The following is a 22,784-nucleotide window of genomic DNA, read 5'->3' as shown; positions in this document are numbered from 1 at the left end:
TCTGCCACTGTCACCAGAGTGTCCAGCTTCATGCCGACCACAGAGCTAGCCTTCCTGATCAGTTTCTCCAGCCTGGATGATAGCCGCATGCTTGAGTTATCATAGCTCTGTTTCCCTCCCCTCTGATGCGTTCTAAGCCAGCTCCTGCCCTGATAATGTGTAGCTTGCTCATTAGCTTGGAAGTGACTGCATACAAAACAACAATCAGACTCACTCTCACACGTCTGGCCCGCACTCACACACAAAATAGACCTATCGCTTGCGTCTACACGCACAGTGCTCTCTGTTGAAAGCTCTCCAACGCCCCAAATGGGGGAGATTCCAAACTCTCTTCACGGCGGAGTCACCAAACCTAAGTTGTCTTTAAAACTGGCATAGAAGCCTGCATCTTTCTCACATGGCTAGCACGCTCCCGGACTCGCGTTTAACGCACAGTCACGTAGCTACTCTCTAAGGCCTTCTGTACTTACTGTTTGTGTTGCTTTTCATTCACGGGAAGAGTCTCTGGATCCCGCCAATTGCCATCCAACCCGAGGGGAGTTCAGAAGCTAACTCACTGGCCTGGCGACAAAATTAAGCACCAGGGCTTTCATCAGGCGTCCCAGATGCTGGCTGCTAGCAGACTTCGGCGGCGGTGTCTCCCCCCTCCTCGGTGGACGCAATGTGTTGGGATCTGGCTCGGAAGGACCAAATAAATGTTGGGTCTGCGCTTCCACAGGGCCCGCTATTTTAGAAACGAATTCTTGTTAACGACAAAAACAAGACGGAACCGGGTTTTACTTGCTAGCAGGGGAAGGCTGGTCAGAACCAGGCTCTTGGAGCTCAATGCTCCGCACCTGAAGCCTAACCAACTCCTTCAAAGAGCAGCCTTCCTCGCAGCTTTTTATTTCCATGACACAGTTTACACACAAAATTACACACAAGCACCTCCCATTGTAAACCCCTCCTATGGTTCTAAAAGGCACTATGTGTATATGTGTGTGTGCACATGTGTGTATATGCATGCATATGCAAGAATGTGTGTGTGTGTATGTGTATATTTGTGTCATGGGGTGCGTTTGTGTGACCTCCTGCTCACCAAAAGGATCATAAAAGCAGGAAGCTTACAACACAAGAAACAGGTCTTTCAGATAGGATGTGCCTATAATAAAAACACGTCAGCCTCCCCCAGCACCAGATTGGCTGGAGAGGTGGTCATGTACATGGCTGACCATATGGAGACAGGAAACATTGAACTCTTACTTCACCAAAGTCATAGCACAGTCTTTAACTTTCCCATCACACCACTGCTGGAGTCTTCCAGTCTCATCCCAGCCAGAAGCTTGGTACCACAAGCAAAGAGCCAGCATTTCTGTGATGTCTGTTTAAGGCTTTTATGCTGACACAAATGACAGTTTTTTAAGGGTAAACAGGCCTGTGCCATGATGATAAAGACACAAAAACATGTGACCTGGAATTTTTTGAGCTTTGCTTTAATCTTCTGTGGTTAACCACAATAATCCTAAAGTCAACTTAATGAAGGCCTCAGTTTGAAAACTGAGGAACAAAAAAAAAAGGAAAAAAACATTAAACGCAGAAAACAGGAAGTAAGAAAGAGTCAAGATGTGACTGTTGACACTTTTTATGTGTTCGATCATCTCAGCAATGAAAGGAAAATATTTGCCTCATATATTCTGTGAAACTTCTGTACCTTTACATTTACTGAAGCAGATGTTGAAGCACTTGTAAGAACAAGAGATGCACCAGTATCATTGTCATTCTCTCAAACTTCAGTGAAACCAGCAAATCTGTTTGTACAGAAGAAGAGTTTGTTCCTCTGTGTCAGCTTTATTTGACTCCCATGAGCTCCTTAATGTAAAGCCTGTTGCCGATGCTGCATGAACTCCAACGTCTGGACTCCGCAGCTGTTCCACTTAAGGCACATGGTTTCATTGTGACCAAATTAACATATATCCCAGCATGCACTGGGGTACCCAGGAGGCCTGTAGGCTGTCAGATATTGGATTAGGGTTATTCTCTGTCAGCGTGTCAATACTATGTTACTGTAGATATTGTTCAGTGTTGATGGCGGCTTGCTGCTGGATCAGCTGAATGTGAAAGTGAATAAGAACACGGCGATCTGAAGGACTGATGACATCACAAGCAGACAAATTTAAAATGATTAATGCTAATGTTTAATCTGAAAACTGTTAGAGCATCAAAGTTGCAAAAGATCATTTTCTTTTGTCTAAAAGTGAAACCAGGAGGATATTTGCAGTAATGGCCTTTTCTGTGGTTCACACATGGAGACGTCTTTATGGAATTGGAAGTAATTGCATCTTTACGCGTCAGTCATGTGATGGAGTCATGTGACGCAGTTCATTTGAGTCAGCAGCAAATTAGCAGGATTCATTTAACAGCAAGATGAAGATGTTTCTACTGTCTCTGCTACTTGTGAACGGTACTGTTACCTCCAATTATTATTATTATCATTAAAGATGTTTTACTGTATTTTACTTGAGGCAAATGATATTACTGTCATTTTTTTAAATGTTGATTGGGATATGAATAATGTATAATCTGTTATACATTTAAAACTATAAACTATTGTTTCACAAATTATTTCAAGTAAAATGGAAACAATGGGTAGGATTAATTTCATTAACCCTTTAAGACCTACCATAGAACCAAGTCCGCCAGAGCTTATATTATATTTTTACTTGGTGTGGAGCCATTTTTGGGAGCATTTCAAGTTGCTATACATCAATACAACCATTATAGCCCATATTTTAATAATATGTCTGCATTAAGTGCATAGTAATTACATAAATTGCAAAAAAAAGTGCAATAAACTACAAAAAAAATTAAAATCGTTTCTTTTGTTTTTAACATATATTTCTAGTTAGAGAAATTTAAGAGGCTTATCCCTCAAAACTGTAAATACAAAAAAGTTGCACAAACTAGTTTCCAACCACAGGAAATTTATTTTGAGTGTCTTCATAGTTTTATTTTTGAAATACACCAATTTTTATATACTGCAGGAAAAACGAAAATAAATATTATAATGCAAATTTGCAAAAAACCAGCATATGCATCAAATATGAGTCCTAAGCATCCCAGAAATGACACAGAAAGTCATAAAGTCAAAGATAACTTTTCAAAACACCAGTATAGGCTGATGAGGCCTTGAAGGTAAAAATCTACATTTTCCGTGAAAATGACGTCACTTCCGGTTTCGGGCAGGTAATGGCGGACATGCAAAAGTTCGCGCTGACGTCTATTCCAACATAGGAAATGTTATGAACAGCTGATCGGATCGGCAAAGCGTGTTTCTGGAATATTATGTTTTTGTTGCTGCAAGTGGTTTTTATGCAAAGCCATATGTGAAAGGAAACCGTGACCTAGGACAAGCTGATGGAATAAGATGTAAGTACAACTCCTCCGGTTTCATATGCAAAAAAAAATTATTGCGCTAGCTTACGTGGTTGCAGTGCTACCGGGATTTAAACAAAACGGAGCATGCCTGCTCTGACCGGCTTTAAAGGGTTAATATAGTTCTTATTGGCTTATTATGTATTGTAGAGCCCCCAATGAGCTTAAATCAAATAAGTGTGTTTCGAACACACATTGATAATATGAACTTGGCCAAGGACAGAATCCCACAGTTGATCTCTGATATGAATGTTAAGGTCTTTTTCTTATTTAGTCTTGATGAAAGCTACTGAAGAACATTGTAAATTGTAAATGAAATTGCAAAGAACTGATGTTATGCCCCTAGAGGTTTGTTTGAGCGTTAAAAAATCTACTACTAATACCACTCTATTGTTACTAGGCAAGAGAAAGTGACAAGCCTAAAGTCACAGGTAAAGAAATCTTCATTTATGAATAAGACTCCATGGTGACCCAAACTGGTGATGACAGTTCAAGAATGTAGTGTCACCAATATAACATACACCTGATATTTGTGGCCCAATAGTAGTACTGTCAATTGGGAAGGGCCAAGCCTCCCACCAGCTTGGGTCTTTGAAGAAGAGCTTTCCTCAGTTTTGGATGTTTTCCATTCCAAATAAATAGTGCTGTCAGTGTTAATCTTGTTAAAATGATGTTAACGCCATAACCACATTAACGCCGCAAATCTTCGTTAGTTAACGCCTGAGCCTTCCCATTAACCATATACAATTCACTCATATTCATATAAATTTTGTATCCGGAGATGCAGAGAATATACTAAAACCATTAGGTATATTAAGTACAGCAGGTAAGGAAGTGAGCAGCTTTGAAAGAAATAGAAGGTGGCCATCAGCATACAGTGAAACTCTGTTTGATGTTGCTTCTCCTTGTATGTTCCCATTGCCCAAAAAGAAGACTTTTTAAAAAAATAAAAGTCTGTAAAAACCCACTGGGGACTGGAGATTTCCCGGATTTCTTCCTTATTATCATTATTATTATTATTATTATTAACTGTTTGAAACTTCAGCAGCTCGTCATGACCATGTTATTGACCAATTACAAGTAGGTTGAAACTGAATGTCTTAATGAATGTTAAGACGGTGTTAATCATATACTGTGACCTTCACAGTCACAAGACCTTAATCCAGCTCAAAATCTGAGACATTTTAGAGCAACCATTATCATCAAAACATTAAATGAAGGGATGTCTTGGGTAGGAATGATTTTTACATCCTCCAGGAGGATAACAGTAATGTGACAAATGTATGCAGAGGAGACTGATGGAGGACCAACACTTCTTGGTTTTGCTTTAACCGTTTATGACCGGTTGGACCTGGCACGCTCCGTTTTGCGTAACTATATTTAAAGCCCAGTAGCACTGCAACCATGTAAGCTAGTGCAATAATCTTTTTTGCATATGAAAATGTTGTACTTACATCTTACACCATCAGCTTGTCCTAGGTCACGGTTTCCTCCCACATATAGCTTTGCAAAAGTTGCATAAAAAGCACTTGCAGCAACAAAAGCATAATATTCCAGAAACACACTTTGCCGATCCGATCAGCTGTTTGTAACACTTCCTACATTGGAACAGACGTCAGTGCAAACTATTGCGTGTCCACCATTACCTTAATTTTTGATTTTATGCCTTTCTGTATAGTTTTTGTGTCACGTTCCTGGGTCTGTTGACCCAGCGTTCTGAGTTTTAGTTTATTCTGATGTTTATGTTCTTTAGGTTATCTAAGTTCATTTGCTTATTAGTTTCCCCTTGTGTTTTCAACCCCTGTTAAGTTCATGTAGTCATGTCTGCATTTCATTATGTTACCTATTTTATTTTGTAAGAGGTCCTGTGTTTTGTTTTACTCTTTCCCTGTGGGAAATGCTTGAAATGCTCCCAACAATGGCACTACAGCGTGTAAAAATATAAAGATAAGCTCTGGCGGACTTGGTTCTATGGTCCATGTTATATTCCCAGTGCTCCAGGCTTGTGAAATCTAAAACCATTATTTGAATACATTCACGCTGTTTGAGTTTGATTTTACAAGTTAGAATGACATTAAAGTCATTAACTGGAGATGAAAAAGTATCACTTTTCATAACTTTTAGTTTTGGAACCTGAAATGAATCTGTATGTTTCCCTGGTTGAACTGGTGCACTCAGACTGGACTATTCTCATTTCCCTCACATAGTGTGCATTTTTCAGAGAAGTTTGACATATGCAGATTGAATGCTCTTTGATTTCAGTATTTCTTGCCCCTATAAATAAATTACCTGCAAACAAACTCAAAATATGAAGCTAATTTGTGTTTTTCTATGTGCTCACAGTTTCCCAGGCTGTGGTGGTGGAGGTGAATGAGGGGAAAATGTTTGTCCTATTACCCTGCCAGTACTCAAGAGTTATATTTAAGAACCACACAGTGATGTGGACTCGCAATGATCTTAATCCCAAATCTGTCCACCTACAACGAGAAGGAGGAGATGATCTTAAAGAACAAAACCAGCGTTACAGCGAGCGCACATCAATGAGACCTGATGCTCTGGACTCTGGAGACTTCAGCCTCACTCTGAGAAAGCCAACGAAGACTGACAGTGGAAAATACACCTGCTCCATCACTGATGGACAAGAAGAACTAATAGTGAGACGCGTATGGCTGCAAGTCAAAGGTCATAAATAAATTACACCTGCTGTAACCACAGATCAGAGGCTAATACTGTAGATCACAGGTGTCGAACTCCAGGCCTCAAGGGCCGGTGTCCTGCAGGTTTTAGATGCGTCCTTGATACAACAGCTGATAGACCCTGTGCACAAGAAAATGCTAACTTCCTGTTTTAAGACTGGATGTAGGGCTGTACATTTCCGTTAGCTTTATTTTGCAGTCAATTGCTACTGCAAAGGTGGACTCAAAAATCATGTCCAAAATACGAAAACGGAAAGATTACGTTAGGTTACAAAGAGCAGAGGGTGGGAATACTCACCATGGCTGTGTCATAAAAAAAATATCAAATGATCAATTTGATGTTTGAAGTGCATAGATCGATTGCTTGTTTACATCACTCAACACAAGCAGAACTGCATCACTGCAGCAGAAGACACATCGTCCACATTCAGAAGTATCTCTGTATAGTGACTGGTCTTATGATTTAAACAGGCAAATGTTCAGCATTCAAACTACAGGTGGAGAATAGTCAAACCGGATGTTTCCCAGTTATGTCGATATCAGTACACACCTACACAGCATGTCAACAAACCGTGCAAAAAAATACATGAATGATTGCGGGTAAGGGTCTCTGTGTGCTAGTATTTACGAAGGGTATGTTGTGACTTTTAGTGCAATTTTGCATGCTTTTTAAAGCGCATTGTGTTCTGCGTCCTGATCGACAGTAGATCATTGTCGATCTCCTCCGTGCTGTGCCGGAGGAATCGCTACATCGATCACTAGCAGTGTGACACTGAAGTGCTGTACTGTATGTTTCAAAGTTTTCTCCCCAACAAACAACAATGTCGACGAAACATTTTGCACCGTCAAAGGCACCTGCAGTAGCACCCAAAAGGCAGAGGAAGATCCTAACCATCGCACAAAAAGTTGGACTTCTGGACATGCTAAAGGAAGGTGGAAGTTACCGTATTTTTTTAAACTATACTGCGCACCGGATTATAAGGTGCATTAAGCTTAAATTAAGCAATTAAGGTTAAAGTTAAATTCATTAGTTCTAAAAATCTGTCATTGTGGTTTATAGAAAAACAAATATGCTGTATGTTTATTTCTCAACTAAATGTTTAGGACTGAAACCAGGTTTTTATCTTTGGTTTCATTCTATAATGGAAGGTTTGAACTTTGAGAGTTTAAACAAGAGAGAAAGGTGTGAAGCTGCTCTGTTCTGTTCATGCCTGTCTGAGAAAAGTCTCCTTCTCAAATACCGAGAAATTAGAATACTTTGTCTCTTTTGCTCTGAGGCGCAAGGGAAAAATATGAACGTGTTGATGAAAATCATGTACAGATATATTTGGTAAATGCCCAAGACATCCTGAGAAATGTAAATTGCCACTTGAGTCGTCCATTTGGTTGACTTTTTTTTGGAAAAGCCCACTGTAAACAAGACGCAAATATCCTACCGGAAACGAAGCGCCCTACAGGAGTTTCCCCACTAGAAGTAGCATATGCTAAGGTGCACATAGTCTATTTAAATAGCTAAATTACCTCCTCAGCATGTCTTGAAGTTCTCCAGAGGCCTGGTAATGAACTAATCATTTGATTCAGGTGTGTTGACCCAGGGTGAGATCTAAAACCTGCAAGACACCGGCCCTCGAGGCCTGGAGTTCGACACCGCTGCTGTAGATACAGGTCAGAGGTCATGAAGTTCATGCATCCATAAGAATGTGGTGGGGTGTTTTGTTACTTACCTGCAGAGGAGGGGTTGGAGGATTGGGTTCCGGGGGTTTTGTTAGAGGTGACCTCCATCATTAGATCATGGCTCCCGATTTGTGTATGTTGCCATAACCAGAAGCAACAACACTGTGTGTGGTGTAAAGGTGGGAGTTAAAAAAAAAATCCCCAAGCTCGGGTCCTCTACCAGAGGCCTGGGAGCTTGAGGGTCCTGGGCAGTATCTTAGCTGTTCCCAGGACTGCGCTCTTCTGGACAGAGATCTCCGATGTTGTTCCCGGGATCTGCTGGAGCCACTCGCCTAGCTTAGGAGTCACCGCACCTAGTGCAGTTACCACTGTGACCACTGTTACCTTCATCCTCCACATCTTCTCAAACTCTTCTCTGAGCCCTTGGTATTTCTGCAGCTTCTTCTGTTCCTTCTTCCCGTTATTGTTGTAATTCGGTGTAGTGATCCCATCTATCACTATGGCCGTCTTCTTCTGCTTGTCTACTAATGGTGTTGGCTACACTTTTGACAAGACTTGACGATGCATGGAAGTTCACCTAACAAGTATACATTTGTTTTTGCCCTGCATTTAGGTTTTTCCGCTTATCCTGATGTTTTGTCTCGTAGTGCCGTCTTAAATTAAATTCCTTAATTACAGCCACATTAGCTCCACGTGGCTTTACCAGCAATGTCTGTAAACATATATTCAGCCTCCCAGTGGTGCTGAAAGGCTCTGTTTTCAGAATCAACTTTTCTCTTCGCCATTGTGAGCGGCTAGCTTCGTGATAACAGAGGTTTGACTTGGTTGATGCGGAAATGTTGCCAGCTAGCTAGCGTTTGGCAAGGAGGCTGCAGCGCTGCATTATGGGATCTGTAGTTTGTGTGTTATTAGCACCTCATGTCGCCGGGCCATGCATAACAATAATAATAAATCTATATAAAATGATCTTGCGGGCCGGATATAAATCTACGCTGGGGCGGATGTGGCCCGCGGGCCTTGAGTTTGACACATGTGCTCTAGATTAAGGTAAAAGGTAAAGGCAGTGCAGACTTCAGTTTGTGTATAATACGTTAAAATGTGTTGGATGATATTAATTTTCTGTTTGTTTTTTCACAACAGGATCTATGTTCATGGAGTGGTTTATCATAATTTTATTCTGTGTTGTGGTCATCCTTGTTTGCATAGCCTATGTCTACGGTGCTCACAGGAATGAAGCATTACAACACAGAGCAGAGAAGGTATGTGAGTCTGTGTCTTGCTGGTTATTGTTTTTGTATATGACTGCATTTATGTTTATGGGTGTTATCAAAACAAAAGGTATGGAAGATCTCAATTGAGACAAACAGACACACACATTCTGATGCTTTCCTCTCTGTTCTTTAGGAAATGTAAGAAGCTTTCTGTTCTGCTACACAGCTGGCCTGCCTCAGGAAACTACAGTGGACTTGAGATGCTCAAACTACAGACATCGCTGTCCACACCAGATGGTTTAGCTGGCATGCAAAAAGTGAAAATGATTCAGTTCTGTTAACCTAAATATATAGCTAATGCTTCATAACTGATATTTGAGGTCAGGGGTCCTTAATATTGGATATCACACTCTGAACAGGGCCCTATTTCAGGAAGCCGGTTTAGAAAACTCAGAGTGAAAAACGATACTCAGGGTTGAGTAACCCCGAACTGTCCAACTCGGAATATTCGGTTTCAGAAAGGCTGATAACAAGTAGTTCAATCAACGCGGAGTTGCTTTAACCCCAAGTTAAGCGCGCGCACGAGGATACATAAAGCCCTGATTAGTGGAGCACAGATTAAGCGAGTCACCATGGAGACGGAGGGAAAGAAGGCGCGGTCAATGTATCTTACAGCGCTTGAGGCCGAAATTCTGATGGCAGCATATGCCGATAACATGCAAATTCCGCGGAAAAAAAGTAACACAGCCTCAGCTGCAAAAGAAAGGGAGCATGCATGGCAAAACATAGCCGACAGAGTCAATGCGTGAGTGTTAATTTAAACATTGATCGAGGGATTTCCACCCATTTAACACGTTATTTTATTATATTTTATTTTATTTCATATTTCATACATTTTATTTTGTGATGTGATGTGAGCGCAGGTGCAACCCAACAGGCCCCAAACGTTCCTGGCAGCAAGTAAAAATGAAATATAAAAATATAGTCCAAACAGGTAAGGTGTAATTGTATTATGAGCCATAGTGCTTGGTCTGTTTGTCCCATGTAAATCAATTGCAGTTAGAGGCTACATTAATTTCCCCTCTGTAAGCACTTATTGAAATTATCTGAGCACATTACAAGTACATATTTGCTTACTCTATATTCTCAAATGTGACCCGTTATAGCCAACAGAAAAAAAGCGGAGGCCCGAAAAACAGGTGGGGGTCCTCCACCACCACCACTCACAGAGCCTGGCCACTTGGCTTCCACATTTGTGATAATGTTGGCAGCATCACATATGATCTTCACAGTGCAGAGAACACAAATTAGCATCCATTACTATAATGAAATAATTTGTTAGTTTGAAATGCTACAGGGAACTATGTACCTGTACATTAATGCTGTGGAAAGACTTCCTGTTCACATAGTCTCCTTCATTTACTGAAGGAGCAATGATTGGAATGTGAGTGCCACCTATACAGCCAATCACGCCTGGGAACCGTTAAAATAAATGTAAAATTTAAGTAGTAGTTCAAGTATCACCACATCATGAATTAAGTTTCGTTCATCCTGATACCTGCAATTTTGTGGCATCCCTCTTTGATAAATCTTGTGGGTCTATGACCGGGGAACACCACAGACGAGTACAGGAGACGTTTCAGTGCAACTGTAACATTCCTGACTGCCCGACAGACGGTAGCCTTGGAAACGTGCTCAGCGTCACCAATATTATACAGAAAGCTCCCGTTTGCAGAAAAACGAAGTGCAATACAAATAATATGCAATGAACTGAGAGGATGTCCACGATGTGTCACATGAGCAATATTAGGCCTGAGGATGTTATTCAAATAAATTATAGATTGTGCTGAAAAACGGTAACGATCACACAGAAAATCATCAGGAAATGATAAAATGTCCAAACGCGCTCTAATCACTCTCTCCCGGCGGAGAGCTCTGCGGAGAATTTGGGCTTCAACATCTACTGGCTCTTCAAGGAAGGAGCACGCCATGTCTGACACTTCCTACTGTCAGGTTTCTGACAAAGAGGCGGAGACAGTCAGGGTTAGTTGAAGTAAACCTGCTAGGGGGCAGGTTAGCTTCACGGAGTGTGTCGTCATAGTAACTCGCTCAAGATTAATCTAAACTCGCTTTGTGAAACCGAAAACCCAGAGTTTTCGTTCACTCAGGGTATACTTACTCAGTTTTTCCACTAAACCGGCTTCCTGAAACAGGGCCCAGGGCCCTGTTTCAGGAAGCCGGTTTAGTGGAAAAACTGAGTAAGTATACCCTGAGTTAACGAAAACTCTGGGTTTTCGGTTTCACAAAGCGAGTTCAGCTGCAGCCTCAGTGAGTCACTATGACGACACACTCCGTGAAGCTAACCTGCCCCCTAGCAGGTTTACTACAACTAACCCTGACTGTCTCCGCCCCTTTGTCGGAAACCTGACAGTAGGAAGTGTCGGACATGGCGTGCCACTTCCTTGAAGAGCCAGTAGATCGTGAAGCCCAAATTCTCCGCAGAGCTCTCCGCCGGGAGAGAGTGATCAGAGCGCGTTTGGACATTTTATCATTTCCTGATGATTTTCTGTGCGAACGTTACCGTTTCTCAGCACAATCTATAATTTATTTGGATAACATCCTCAGGCCATATATTACGCATGTGACACATCGCGGACATGCTCTCAGTTCATTGCATATTATTTGTATTGCACTTCGGTTTCTTGCAAACGGGAGCTTTCTGTATAATATTGGTGACGCTGAGCACGTTTCCAAGGCTACCGTCTGTCGGGCAGTCAGGAATGTTACAGTTGCACTGAAACGTCTCCTGTACTCGTTTGTGGTGTTCCCCGGTCACAGACCCACAAGATTTATCAAAGAGGGATGCCACAAAATTGCAGGTATCAGGATGACCAAAACTTAATGTATGATGTGGTGATACTTGGACTACTACTTAAATTGCACATTTATTTTCAGGGTTCCCAGGCGTGATTGGCTGTACAGATGGCACTCACATTCCAATCATTGCTCCTTCAGTAAATGAAGGAGACTATGTGAACAGGAAGTCTTTCCACAGCATTAATGTACAGGTACATAGTTCCCTGTAGCATGTCAAACTAACAAATTATTTCATTATAGTAATGGATGCTAATTTGTGTTCTCTGCACTGTGAAGATCATATGTGATGCTGCCAACATTATCACAAATGTGGAAGCCAAGTGGCCAGGCTCTGTCCATGACTCACAAATATTCCGTGAATGTACACTGAGCACAAAATTTGGACATGGTGAGTTGAGAATACTTTAAAATATATAAAGACCAATTGCTTCAGGGACATTTGAACTGAAGTGTATCCTTCTGTCTTAGGAGAGTTCACTGGCTACTTGCTTGGTGATAGGGGGTATCCATGTTTACCCTATTTGCTTACCCCTTACCCTGACCCTGAACCGGGCCCACAGCAGCGATATAATCTGGCTAATTGCAGGACAAGAGCCAGAATTGAAATGACTATCGGAATGTTTAAGGCCCGGTTCCAGTGCCTGCAAAGACTCAGGGTCACCCCAGAAAGGGCATGTGACATTATTGTGGCATGTGTGATTCTTCACAACATTGCCACAATTAGAGGAGAACACTGTCCTTCTGAACCAAACATCAGCAGTGATCCAAACCATGAACATCCTGACCCTCCCACGGACATACAAGATGGAAGCGCAGTCAGAGACACCATATGTCACAATCATTTCCTTTGACCCATCACCTCAACATGTTGAAAGAAGAATAAACAGATTTTTTGTTCAACTGGCTTTATTGGTCGCCTGTATTTCCTGTACACAAAGTATTAAAAGATGTAAACCTCATAAAGTGTCTCTGTTGCTTCCTCCTCCGTAACAGCTGTCAATGTTTCTTCATTATTTTCCTGTAGTAAAGAAATAGACAACATTGCTGTTCTACTGTAAACTCATATAATCTGTGGAGTATTACTCACAACTGCATGTTGGTCTGGCTCAACAGGAGGCTGCACCAGATGCAGTACACCATCACCATCAACTGATAGAATATGAGGTTTATACAGGTCACTTATAACTTACAAGGGACCAAATGGCAATTAACAAACATACCAAGCACCTTACACTTCATTGTCATTATGCTCTCAAAGACAACCAAGACTGAGGGAAGGCAAAATCAGTCGGAAAATAACTTCACTACAAAATAATTCATTATGGTAAAGAGTTTATCAAATGAATGTGTCGCACTGCAAAGGTGACTGTGAAGAAAGGATGTATGCACATCATGTATTATTTTGAATTTACCCCTTATGTAGGCACTTGTGTCTTGCGGGGTTATTGACTCAGAGGATGTCCCCGCAGAGATGCCTTCGGCCACAGGGCGCCCACTGTTTTGGCTGAGGGCCAACTGCTCAGCCTCTGTGAGTGGTGGTGGTGGAGGACCCCCACCTGTTTTTCGGGCCTCTGCTTTTTTTCTGTTGGCTATAACGGGCCACATTTGAGCATACAGAGTAAGCAAATATGTACTTGTAATGTGCTCAGATAATTTCAATAAGTGCTTACAGAAAGAAAATTAATGTAGCCTCTAACTGCAATTGATTTACATGGGACAAACAGACCAAGCACTATGGCTCATAATACAATTACACCTTACCTGTTTGGACTATATTTTTATATTTCATTTTTACTTGCTGCCAGGCACGTTTGGGGCCTGTTGGGTTGCACCTGCGCTCACATCACATCACAAAATAAAATGTATAAAATAACAAATAAAATAACATATGATAAAATAACGTGTTAAATGGGTGGAAATCCCTCGATCAATGTTTAAATTAACACTCACGCATTGACTCTGTCGGCTATGTTTTGCCATGCATGCTTTTGCAGCTGTGGCTGTGTTACTTTTTTCCGCGGAATTTGCATGTTATCGGCATATGCTGCCATCAGAATTTCGGCCTCAAGCGCTGTGAAATACATTGACCGCGCCTTCTTTCCCTCCGTCTCCATGGTGACTCGCTTAATCTGTGCTCCGCTTATCAGGGCTTTATGTATCCTCGTCCGCGCGCTTCACTTGGGGTTAAAGCAACTCCGCGTTGACTGAACTAATTGTTATCAGCCTTTCTGAAACGGAATATTCCGAGTTGGACAGTTCGGGGTTACTCAACCGTGAGTGTCGTTTTTCACTCTGAGTTTTCCAAACCGGCTTCCTGAAACAGGGCCCGGGACACCAAATTGCTTTCTATCCAATATTCACACTTTGATGGATTGATCAATATGCCGCCCACACATTTGACTTGCAGACGGGGGTCAAACTATCAACCTTCTGATTTTTCGATGATCTGCTCTACCTCCCGAGTTACAGCCGCCTCATGTGTTTTAAACATCAGTGAAGCACATTTGTTCCACCAGTATGTTTTTATCACACGTCAGAGTAACAGTCTAACTGGGGATAGGGCTGCTCAATTAATCGAATTTTAATCACGATTACGATCTGGGCTTTCAACGATCATTAAAAATGACTGAGCCGATTATTAGCCCCTCCCTCATTTATCCGCGACACCTTAAAGGCCGGTCCGTGAAAATATTGTCGGGCATAAACCAGTCCGTGGCGCAAAAAAGGTTGGAGACCGCTGATTAAGAGGACCCGAGGGAAGCTCGGAAAGCTAAGCAGAAGTTATTTGGAGAGTGACTGCTGTTGGTTGAAAAGAGAGTTAAAAAAAAAAAAAACTTCAGTGGTGTTGCACACTATTTTATATTATTTTTTTAAAGTCATTGTTAACCCTTTAAAGCCGGTCAGAGCAGCACGCTCCGTTTTGCGTAACTATTTTTAAATCCCTGTAGAACCTGAACCGTGTAAGCTAGCGCAATAATTTGTTTTGCATATGAAACCGGAGGAGTTGTACTTACATCTGATGCCATCAGCTTGTCCTCGGTCACGGTTTCGTTCCACATATAGCTTTGCAAAAATTGCATAAAAAGCGCTTGCAGGAACAAAAACATAATATTCCAGAAACACGCTTTGCCGATCCATCAGCTGTTCGTAACACTTCCCACAGTGAAATGATGCACCTGCTGTTTTCTTTGCAAATTTGCATCATAGGATTGTTTTTTGTTTTTCCTGCAGTATATAAAAATTGCTGTATCTCCAAAATAAAACTATGAAGACACTCAAAATAAATTTCCTGTTGTTGTAAACTATTTTTTGCAACTTTATTGTATTTAAAGTTTTGAGGGATAAGCCTCTTAAATTTCTCCAAGTAGAAATATATGTAAACAAAACAAAAGCGATTTTCAATTTTTTTTGTAGTTTATTGCACTTTTTTGCAATTTATGTAATTACTATGGACTTAATGCATACATATTATTAAAATATGGGCTATAACAGTTGTATTGATGTATAGCAACTTGAAATGCTCCCACAAATGGCACTACAGCATGTAAAAAAAATAATATAAGCTCTGGTGGACTTGGTTCTATAGTAGGTCTTAAAGGGTTAAATAAATATCGTCAAATAATCGTGATCTCAATTTCAGTGAAAATAATCGTGATTATCATTTTTGCCATAATCGAGCAGCCCTAACTGGGGATCATGAAAATGTTTCATCAATGTCACAGCTGCGACGGCAGTCGTGTGGAGAGACGATACCAAATGCAAGCGCAGATGAAGGATTTGTTATGATTTAACTTTACTTACAGAGGGGCAAATCTAAATACAAACAAGAGATAAACATAACATCAGCTACACTAAAAAACCTAAACTGGAATGACTAACTAAACAATTCTAAAACGCAGACAGAACACAGGGCCTGCAAGCAGCAATGACATGGAGCCCAACATGCAAAAAATTATACATTAATGACGCAGATGGAGAAGTAACAATCAAAAGAAAACACAGGGCTTAAATACACACAGGAGCAATCAGAGAATGGAAGACAGGAGGGAAACACAGCTGGCAGAAATCAGAGCTGACGAGACAAGGAAGCAAAACATGACAACACACAGGACAGGGTTCTATCAAAGTAAACCAGGAAATACAACAGGAATGCATGAGCTTAATACGAGACATGTAGGGAGGCAATAGGGAGGGAACACAGAGACCAGTGACCATAATGAGTGTGGATGTGGAAGCTGCTGCTCTGTGAGCGTGGGAAAGTTCCAAATAAATACAGGGTCATGAGTGACCACATGGGGGCGCTGTTGGGCACTTTTTGATCTATTCAAAAATACATTGATCCTTCAGTCTGCTGGGTCTGAGCAAACACAGTAAAATCGCAGCATTGGAAATATAATGAATCTGAATATTGCAGAAAAAATGAAATTTTATTTACACAAATGAAGGAGAGTTGTTATTCTCTCCTGATTTACAGTTTATTTACAGACACAATTAATTTACAATAAATCTGTGTTAGCATGTGGGCTGTTCGAGCAGCATCTTTCTGTCACACCCAGAAAAGACTGAAGTCCATTCTGAGCCTGTAAAACGTCTCTGTCGTTAACAGTTTTTGAAACAAAGCCCAGAGTCCTTCTGTCCTGAACTGTAGAAGTTAATCATTGATTTTACCCTGTGCCAGGATCAGAGCTCAGCTTTACTCCACCTGTCTGACTTCTTCATGTGTCTGTGTCACATTCAGTGACTGCTTCTTCTTCTTTGTTTCTCTTTGAGAAGCTTTGCGTGTAAAACGAGGCATCGGTGCTTCAGTAAAGCCTTTATTTAGATCCTGTGTGGAGCTGCACGACCAACATGTGCCTTTTAGCTTTGATTCAAAGTGTTACATTAACAGCATCACATTAACTGATCTGGAATTAAAGACATGTTTACACAGGGTGAGGCTGTTCACTTATTTAATGAGACTAAATGAATGAAACACATCAAACCTGCAGCTGGTTTAAAGTGTTTTATTGGCTCTGACTGTGATTTTAAATAAATGTGCTGAAAAGCTGAAGTTAAACCATCAGAGAGTAAAAACTAAGATCTTACAGGAAGTCCTGACCTGCTCGGCTGCAGGTTCAGTTTATCAGAGTTTGAGTTTCTGTGTGAAGGTCAAAGTTCAGTCATCACATGAGTATCTAACATGTCATAAAGGTCACCAGGATACTCGTATAAACACTGATCTTTAACATAGAATCAGGCAGTATGTCTGTATTATTCTCTACATACAGATTGTAACACAGACCTGAAACTTTAACTTCACTCAGGAACCAAATTTACACATTAAGGAGTTTGTTTTGTTTCTTAGCAAAGTTCACATTTTATTGCTGCTTTGCTGAAGTTTGGTCGAGTCGGGCTGTAAATGATCTGTGACACAGACACACCTTATTGACCCGTCTGCTCACATTTCCTCACAGGCTTTGATTTAACTCTGTGGATCAGCAGTGACATGGTCACGGTGGGTACTGTAGCAGTCAGCCTCATGTGCCGTCTGAAGCAGTGTGAGAGTGTCAGTAGATGATCAGCAGAGGAAAGTGAAGCTGCTGTGAGCTGATGTCCTGAAGGGCTTTTAAAGAGTCTCTGAGTTTGACAGGAACATGAAGATGTTTGTGGTGTTTGTGATCCTCCTGCACGGTAAGTACACCTTCCTCTCTCTGCTCTCATCATCAGCTTTTCTTTCATCTCTCTCTCTTTAATGTGTTGAAGTGCAGTTTCTTCTTCTTTAAAAAAGAAGAGAAGTGACAGCATGTAGTGTGGTGCAGACTCACTGCTAAAATGACTTTTACTTGTTTTCCCAGTAAGGTGGCCCAGGGTCAGACAGGGAGGAGCCACTGATTGATATTATGTTGGTAGTTGTTTGTCAGTCACAACATTGGATCAGGGAATTAGTGCAGTCTTACTAGTGATACAGATGCTCTAGGTTTACTGTTCAATTCCCCACTAAGTTTTCCATTTATCTCTAAAGCCATAGATAATGTTTATCCTTAGCCAGCAGTTTCAATTTTCCTTTAGTGCCGCCTGCGCCTTCATCTGCAGAGCACTAGCTATGAAAAGTTTATTCATATAGCACATTTCATTATGCTGACTTTTGGACCAACAAACAGTATTTCTGTCTTGTCTCTGTTCACTTCTTAAGTGTTTTGAAATATCCAGTATATCATCAGCACACCTTATTAGTTCGTAAACAGACCCATATGGAAAATATATTATTATATATATATATTACTATTATTAGTGATAACTATACTACTACTACTAATAATAATTTCTTAAAAAACTGTATTTTTAGGAAGAGTATTTACAACAGTAAAAAAAATCCCTATTTCTGCATTTAACAGAATGCGATAAGAAAGCTGTTATAGGAACCACTGTCGAAAAAATATAATTGAACCAGTATAAATATAACTATGAGATGAACAGTGCTTGCATTTCTTTCTACTCTTTTCCCATTTCTTTCTTCTTCTTTTTTTTTTTTTTTTTTGTCTTAAATATTGAAGTCCATTGTTTTCTACTGCTTCCACCACACAAAAACAATTTCCTGCTGCCATAAGCAAAGCACAAAGGTGCTGCTCAGGGAGCATTTGCATGTTCTGCAAAGTTCAACACAGTTAGCACAGTGTACATATATTCCAAATGCAGAAATGCAGAATGACAGGAAGCAGCCACCTATAGTACACGTGAAGAGTGGCTGCCAAAAAAGATTTCATTTTTTGCACCTAACACTTTTCTCCATAGTCTAGAAAGGCAGCATAATTTGCATCTTCTGGACAAAGTTTAACGCCATTGAAATTTCTTCTTCTTTCACATTCGACTGGTTCACGTGAATGTTTTTATAGTAACTGAGATGGATGCCTGCTGTGCTTTTAAAAACACACAGTTTCTTTCTTGTTTCTACCAACCTTTAGAGGTTAGAGGTCATTGTACCAGCTAAAGCAGAACCTAAAACTGAAACTGTGTCTGAGTCACTGTTGATTGTCAGGCACTCTTTCTGTGTTAGAGTATCACTTCCTGTTACAACCCACAGTGGTGTTCTTGAGTAGCTTCCCCGTGTAGCCAATTTAATTAAAAGCTTTTCGACAACTTCTTATTTTATGGTGTCATCTTCATGTGCTTCATCCAAAGCACACTCTATGTTGATTTACCTGGTAATTATTTTCACAGTATTCACTCACTGTCTTTAGGGTTTTGCTAGCTTAGCTTAGCTCATAGCCGAATCGCTAGCAGCATCGCAACTGGCTAGCAACCATAGTCAAGTGTCTTCCAGGTGCCAGAGCAGGTGACATTGAGGGAAATTTAATTTTCCACTTCAGCTTATTAATTAACCAAAGACCAACACAGAGTTTTAATTCATTTGAAAGCCTGATGCGTAACCCTGTCCAACCCTAGCTGGAAGACATAAAAACCCACCCACCCAGACTTCATCACAGTAGATGTCTTTCTGAAAGCTCTGTAACTAAGATTAAGAATATAATCCACCCACTGTTATCATCTTCAATGCCCTGTACCAATATAGAGCAGAGCAGCTATCTGAACGCTATTCCAACAGAGGTCGATTATCTTGTTAATAATTTCACCTCCTCAATACGTGGGACTCTGGATACTGTAGCTCCTGTGAAAACTAAGGCCTCAAATCAGAAGTACCTGACTCCGTGGTATAATTCTCAAACACGTAGCCTAAAGCAGATGACTCATAATCTGGAGAGGAAATGGCGTGTCACAAATTTAGAGGATCATCATTTAGCCTGGAGAAATAGTTTGCTGCTTAATAAGAAAGCCCTCCGCAAAGCCAGAACATCTTACTATTCATCACTGATTGAAGAAAATAAGAACAACCATAGGTTTCGATTTGTGATATGTAGCGTGTTTGGAGTGTGTAGTTAGTGTGTAGTGTAGTGGATAGTTTTGTTTTGTGTGTCAGAATAATGAGGCAACTGCTGAATGTTACAGGTGCTGCCATAATGCCATCAAAGGCAGATTACAGTATAAACGGTGTCTCCAGGTAGAAAACAGGAGGAGTGAAAGAGCTCTGCTGTCAGACCTGCAGGTATCAGGCTGTGATGTTCTCCTTTATGGTGGACAGAAATTATGTTTTGGAGTGGCACAAATAATTTGTGTGGCATCTTATTGAATGCAGAACACCTGATTTTTATATAAATAGTTTGAAATGGTCATTTAAAAACGGGTAAAAGGTAAATGGATGTGAATACCTTGAATAAACTTGTGTATGGGATTTTAAAATGTACAATTTATATTTCCATTTAAAGTTATAAATTATGATTCAAGAAACATGTTTGTGTTTGTTACAGTAAAAAATATAACTTTTTCTAATCTGAGTTTGTTTTTTGTCTGATTTTAGTTGTGTTAATACAGTATGTCAAAATGAAAACATGACTGTAAATTCAGACACGTGAGGTTGTGCTGAAAAGGATGATACCAAACAAGGCAAAGGAAATAGTTTTCAAAGGTGAAATATAGAGGTCAAATCAAAACTAGTCAAAAATGGCCAATTATACGCTGATTAAAAATTTTTTTTACAGTAATGCAATAGTTACTTTTCCTACTAATTAATTACTTTCTTGTAAATCAGTTGGTAACTCAGTTACTTTTTTGAAGAAGTAACTAATAACTATAATTAATTACTTTTTCAAAGCAACCTGCCCAACACTGCCCCTTTTCCACACACATTTCAGGTGCGTCCAACACACATTCCTTTACATCCAAATCACCAGTGCAGCCGTATGATGTTTTCCTTCTCTCACCCCAACCGGTCGCAGCTGATGGCCCCGCCCCTCCCTGAGCCTGATTCTGCCAGAGGTTTCTTCCTGTTAAAAGGGAGTTTTTCCTTCCCACTGTCACCAAAGTGTTTGCTCATAGGGGGTCATATGATTGTTGTTTTTTTTTCTTTGTATGTATCATTGTAGGGTCTACCTTACAATATAAAGCGCCTTGAGGCGACTGTTGTTGTGATTTGGTGCTATATAAAATTGAATTGAATTGATGACGTTAGTAAGAGTTGTTTCTGTGCTGTGATTGGTTCTGAACCCATACTGCTACTCATCATAGAGACTGTGAGATTAAAGGTATTCTGTTGTTTATAAACAATATTTTAAAATATTTTGCTTTGGAGTGAAAGATTATAAATGTGTCTATAGCTATATTTCTCGAGTAGTGGTGTGATTACAGGACATTTAAGAGAAATGGGAAAATGCCAGACTGTAGAGAACTGTTCATAATATTTTATAAATAAAACAAAAATAATTAATTTTTGCGAACAACAAAATACAAATTAGAACAGTTGTTGGAGATGGGATCAAGTAAAAAGGTGCAAGACTTTAACTTTTTCAACTATGGCTGGAAAAGCTCAATAAATGAACATCTACAGTTTGCAAGTGATTAAGCTGAGGCGAGTATGTGTTCAATGTCTTTGATTATATTTAGCTTTTTTGTGATTGGCTGACTACAAAATCCTGTAGGTAAAAATGGACTATGAGACAAAACTGCAGCATGCAGTTAATTTGTGTTTTTGCTTCTATGTTTGCTCAGTTTCCCAGCATGCCCTGGCTGTGGTGGTGGAGGTGTATGAGGGTGAGAGATCTGTCCTGCTGTCCTGTCAGTTCTCAGGTTTTATACCTGAGCACCCTGCAGTGATGTGGACTCGCAGTGATCTTCATCCCAAATCTCTCCACCTACAGCGTGAAGGAAGAGATGATCTTGGAGGACAAAACCAGCGTTACAGCGGGCGCACGTCGATGAGACCTGATGCTCTGGACACTGGAGACTTTAGCCTCACTCTGAGAAAACCAACAAAGACTGACAGTGGAGCATACACCTGCTCCATCAGTGATGGAGGAGATGAACTGAAAGTGACAGATATACAGCTGCAGGTCAAAGGTCAGCAACAAAACCAGAACGTATACACAGTAAAACCTGAAGTTCAATAGGCTTGAGAAAAGAATTTGAATGGGGATTTGAAATTGTAGGTAATGGTGAGAAAATGGTGTTTTTAATGCTAGAAATAGCTGGGTCACTTAAAAGTTTCATCCAGTTAGTCCCAATGTGAAAAGAATTCCCAGGTTGGGATCCATTGCCTTTGGATATGTCCATGTCAGCTCGCACTGGAGTAAATCACAGCCGTGAAGCAGCAAAAATGAGAATCAGCTCCTCCAAGTCTGATGCAATGGTCCTCATGGACCCGCATGGGCATCCAGAAAAGAGTTCAAAGTTCCCACTCTGGTCTAAGGAGCTTGGAAAGAAAAGCGTCTGGACTTCTTTAAGTTGCTTGAAGACGTTTCACCTCTCATCCAAGGAGCTTCTTCAGTTCTAAGGAACCCACTCTGATTCAAGGACCTCCAAGGTGGTCGAGTTTAAGCATCTTGGGGTGTCATTCATGAGTGAGGGTACATGGTAGATGGAGACCGACAGACGAGGCTGTCAGACTCACTGTGTGTGTCTCCTATATGATACATTTAACTGACATTTTTTTATTGTAACAACCAGCGATTTATACAGGAAACTAATGACTATTAACAAGGTTGCCCAAACTTTTGCATCCCACTGTAGTTGGGAGAGTTGAAAGGATGTACTGTCTGTTTGGGTAACTAAGGTAATTAAGGATATACAGGGAGTGCAGAATTATTAGGCAAGTTGTATTTTTGAGGAATAATTTTATTATTGAACAACAACCATGTTCTCAATGAACCCAAAAAACTCATTAATATCAAAGCTGAATGTTTTTGGAAGTAGTTTTTAGTTTGTTTTTAGTTTTAGCTATTTTAGGGGGATATCTGTGTGTGCAGGTGACTATTACTGTGCAGAATTATTAGGCAACTTAACAAAAACAAATATATACCCATTTCAATTATTTATTTTTACCAGTGAA

At 40.4% G+C, this 22,784-nt stretch overlaps 1 protein-coding gene across 2 annotated transcripts in view; it reads left to right on the top strand.

The window, feature by feature from the left end:
- LOC146634222 (uncharacterized) overlaps positions 1–22,784 on the top strand; it is a 61,826-nt gene that overhangs the window by 23,309 nt on the left and 15,733 nt on the right. The window contains exons 1-2 of one of the 2 annotated variants that reach the window (XM_085375531.1): positions 17,336–17,539; positions 21,449–21,796. In XM_085375531.1, the coding sequence (XP_085231657.1) occupies positions 17,503–17,539; positions 21,449–21,796 (385 nt within the window). In that variant the 5' untranslated portion in view covers positions 17,336–17,502. Of the gene's footprint in view, positions 1–1,904; positions 1,926–17,335; positions 17,540–21,448; positions 21,797–22,784 lie in introns of those variants that run through there. The other variant, XM_085375524.1, reaches the window with a different exon arrangement.

The sequence above is a fragment of the Diplotaxodon limnothrissa genome, linkage group LG3, assembly GCF_057381915.1.
Source record: "Diplotaxodon limnothrissa isolate DT_005_m linkage group LG3, D_limnothrissa_male_GT1.1, whole genome shotgun sequence".
Classification (NCBI taxonomy): Eukaryota; Metazoa; Chordata; class Actinopteri; order Cichliformes; family Cichlidae; genus Diplotaxodon; species Diplotaxodon limnothrissa.
Note: the sequence above shows the minus strand (reverse complement) of the source record. Positions and strands in the feature narration are given on the sequence as shown.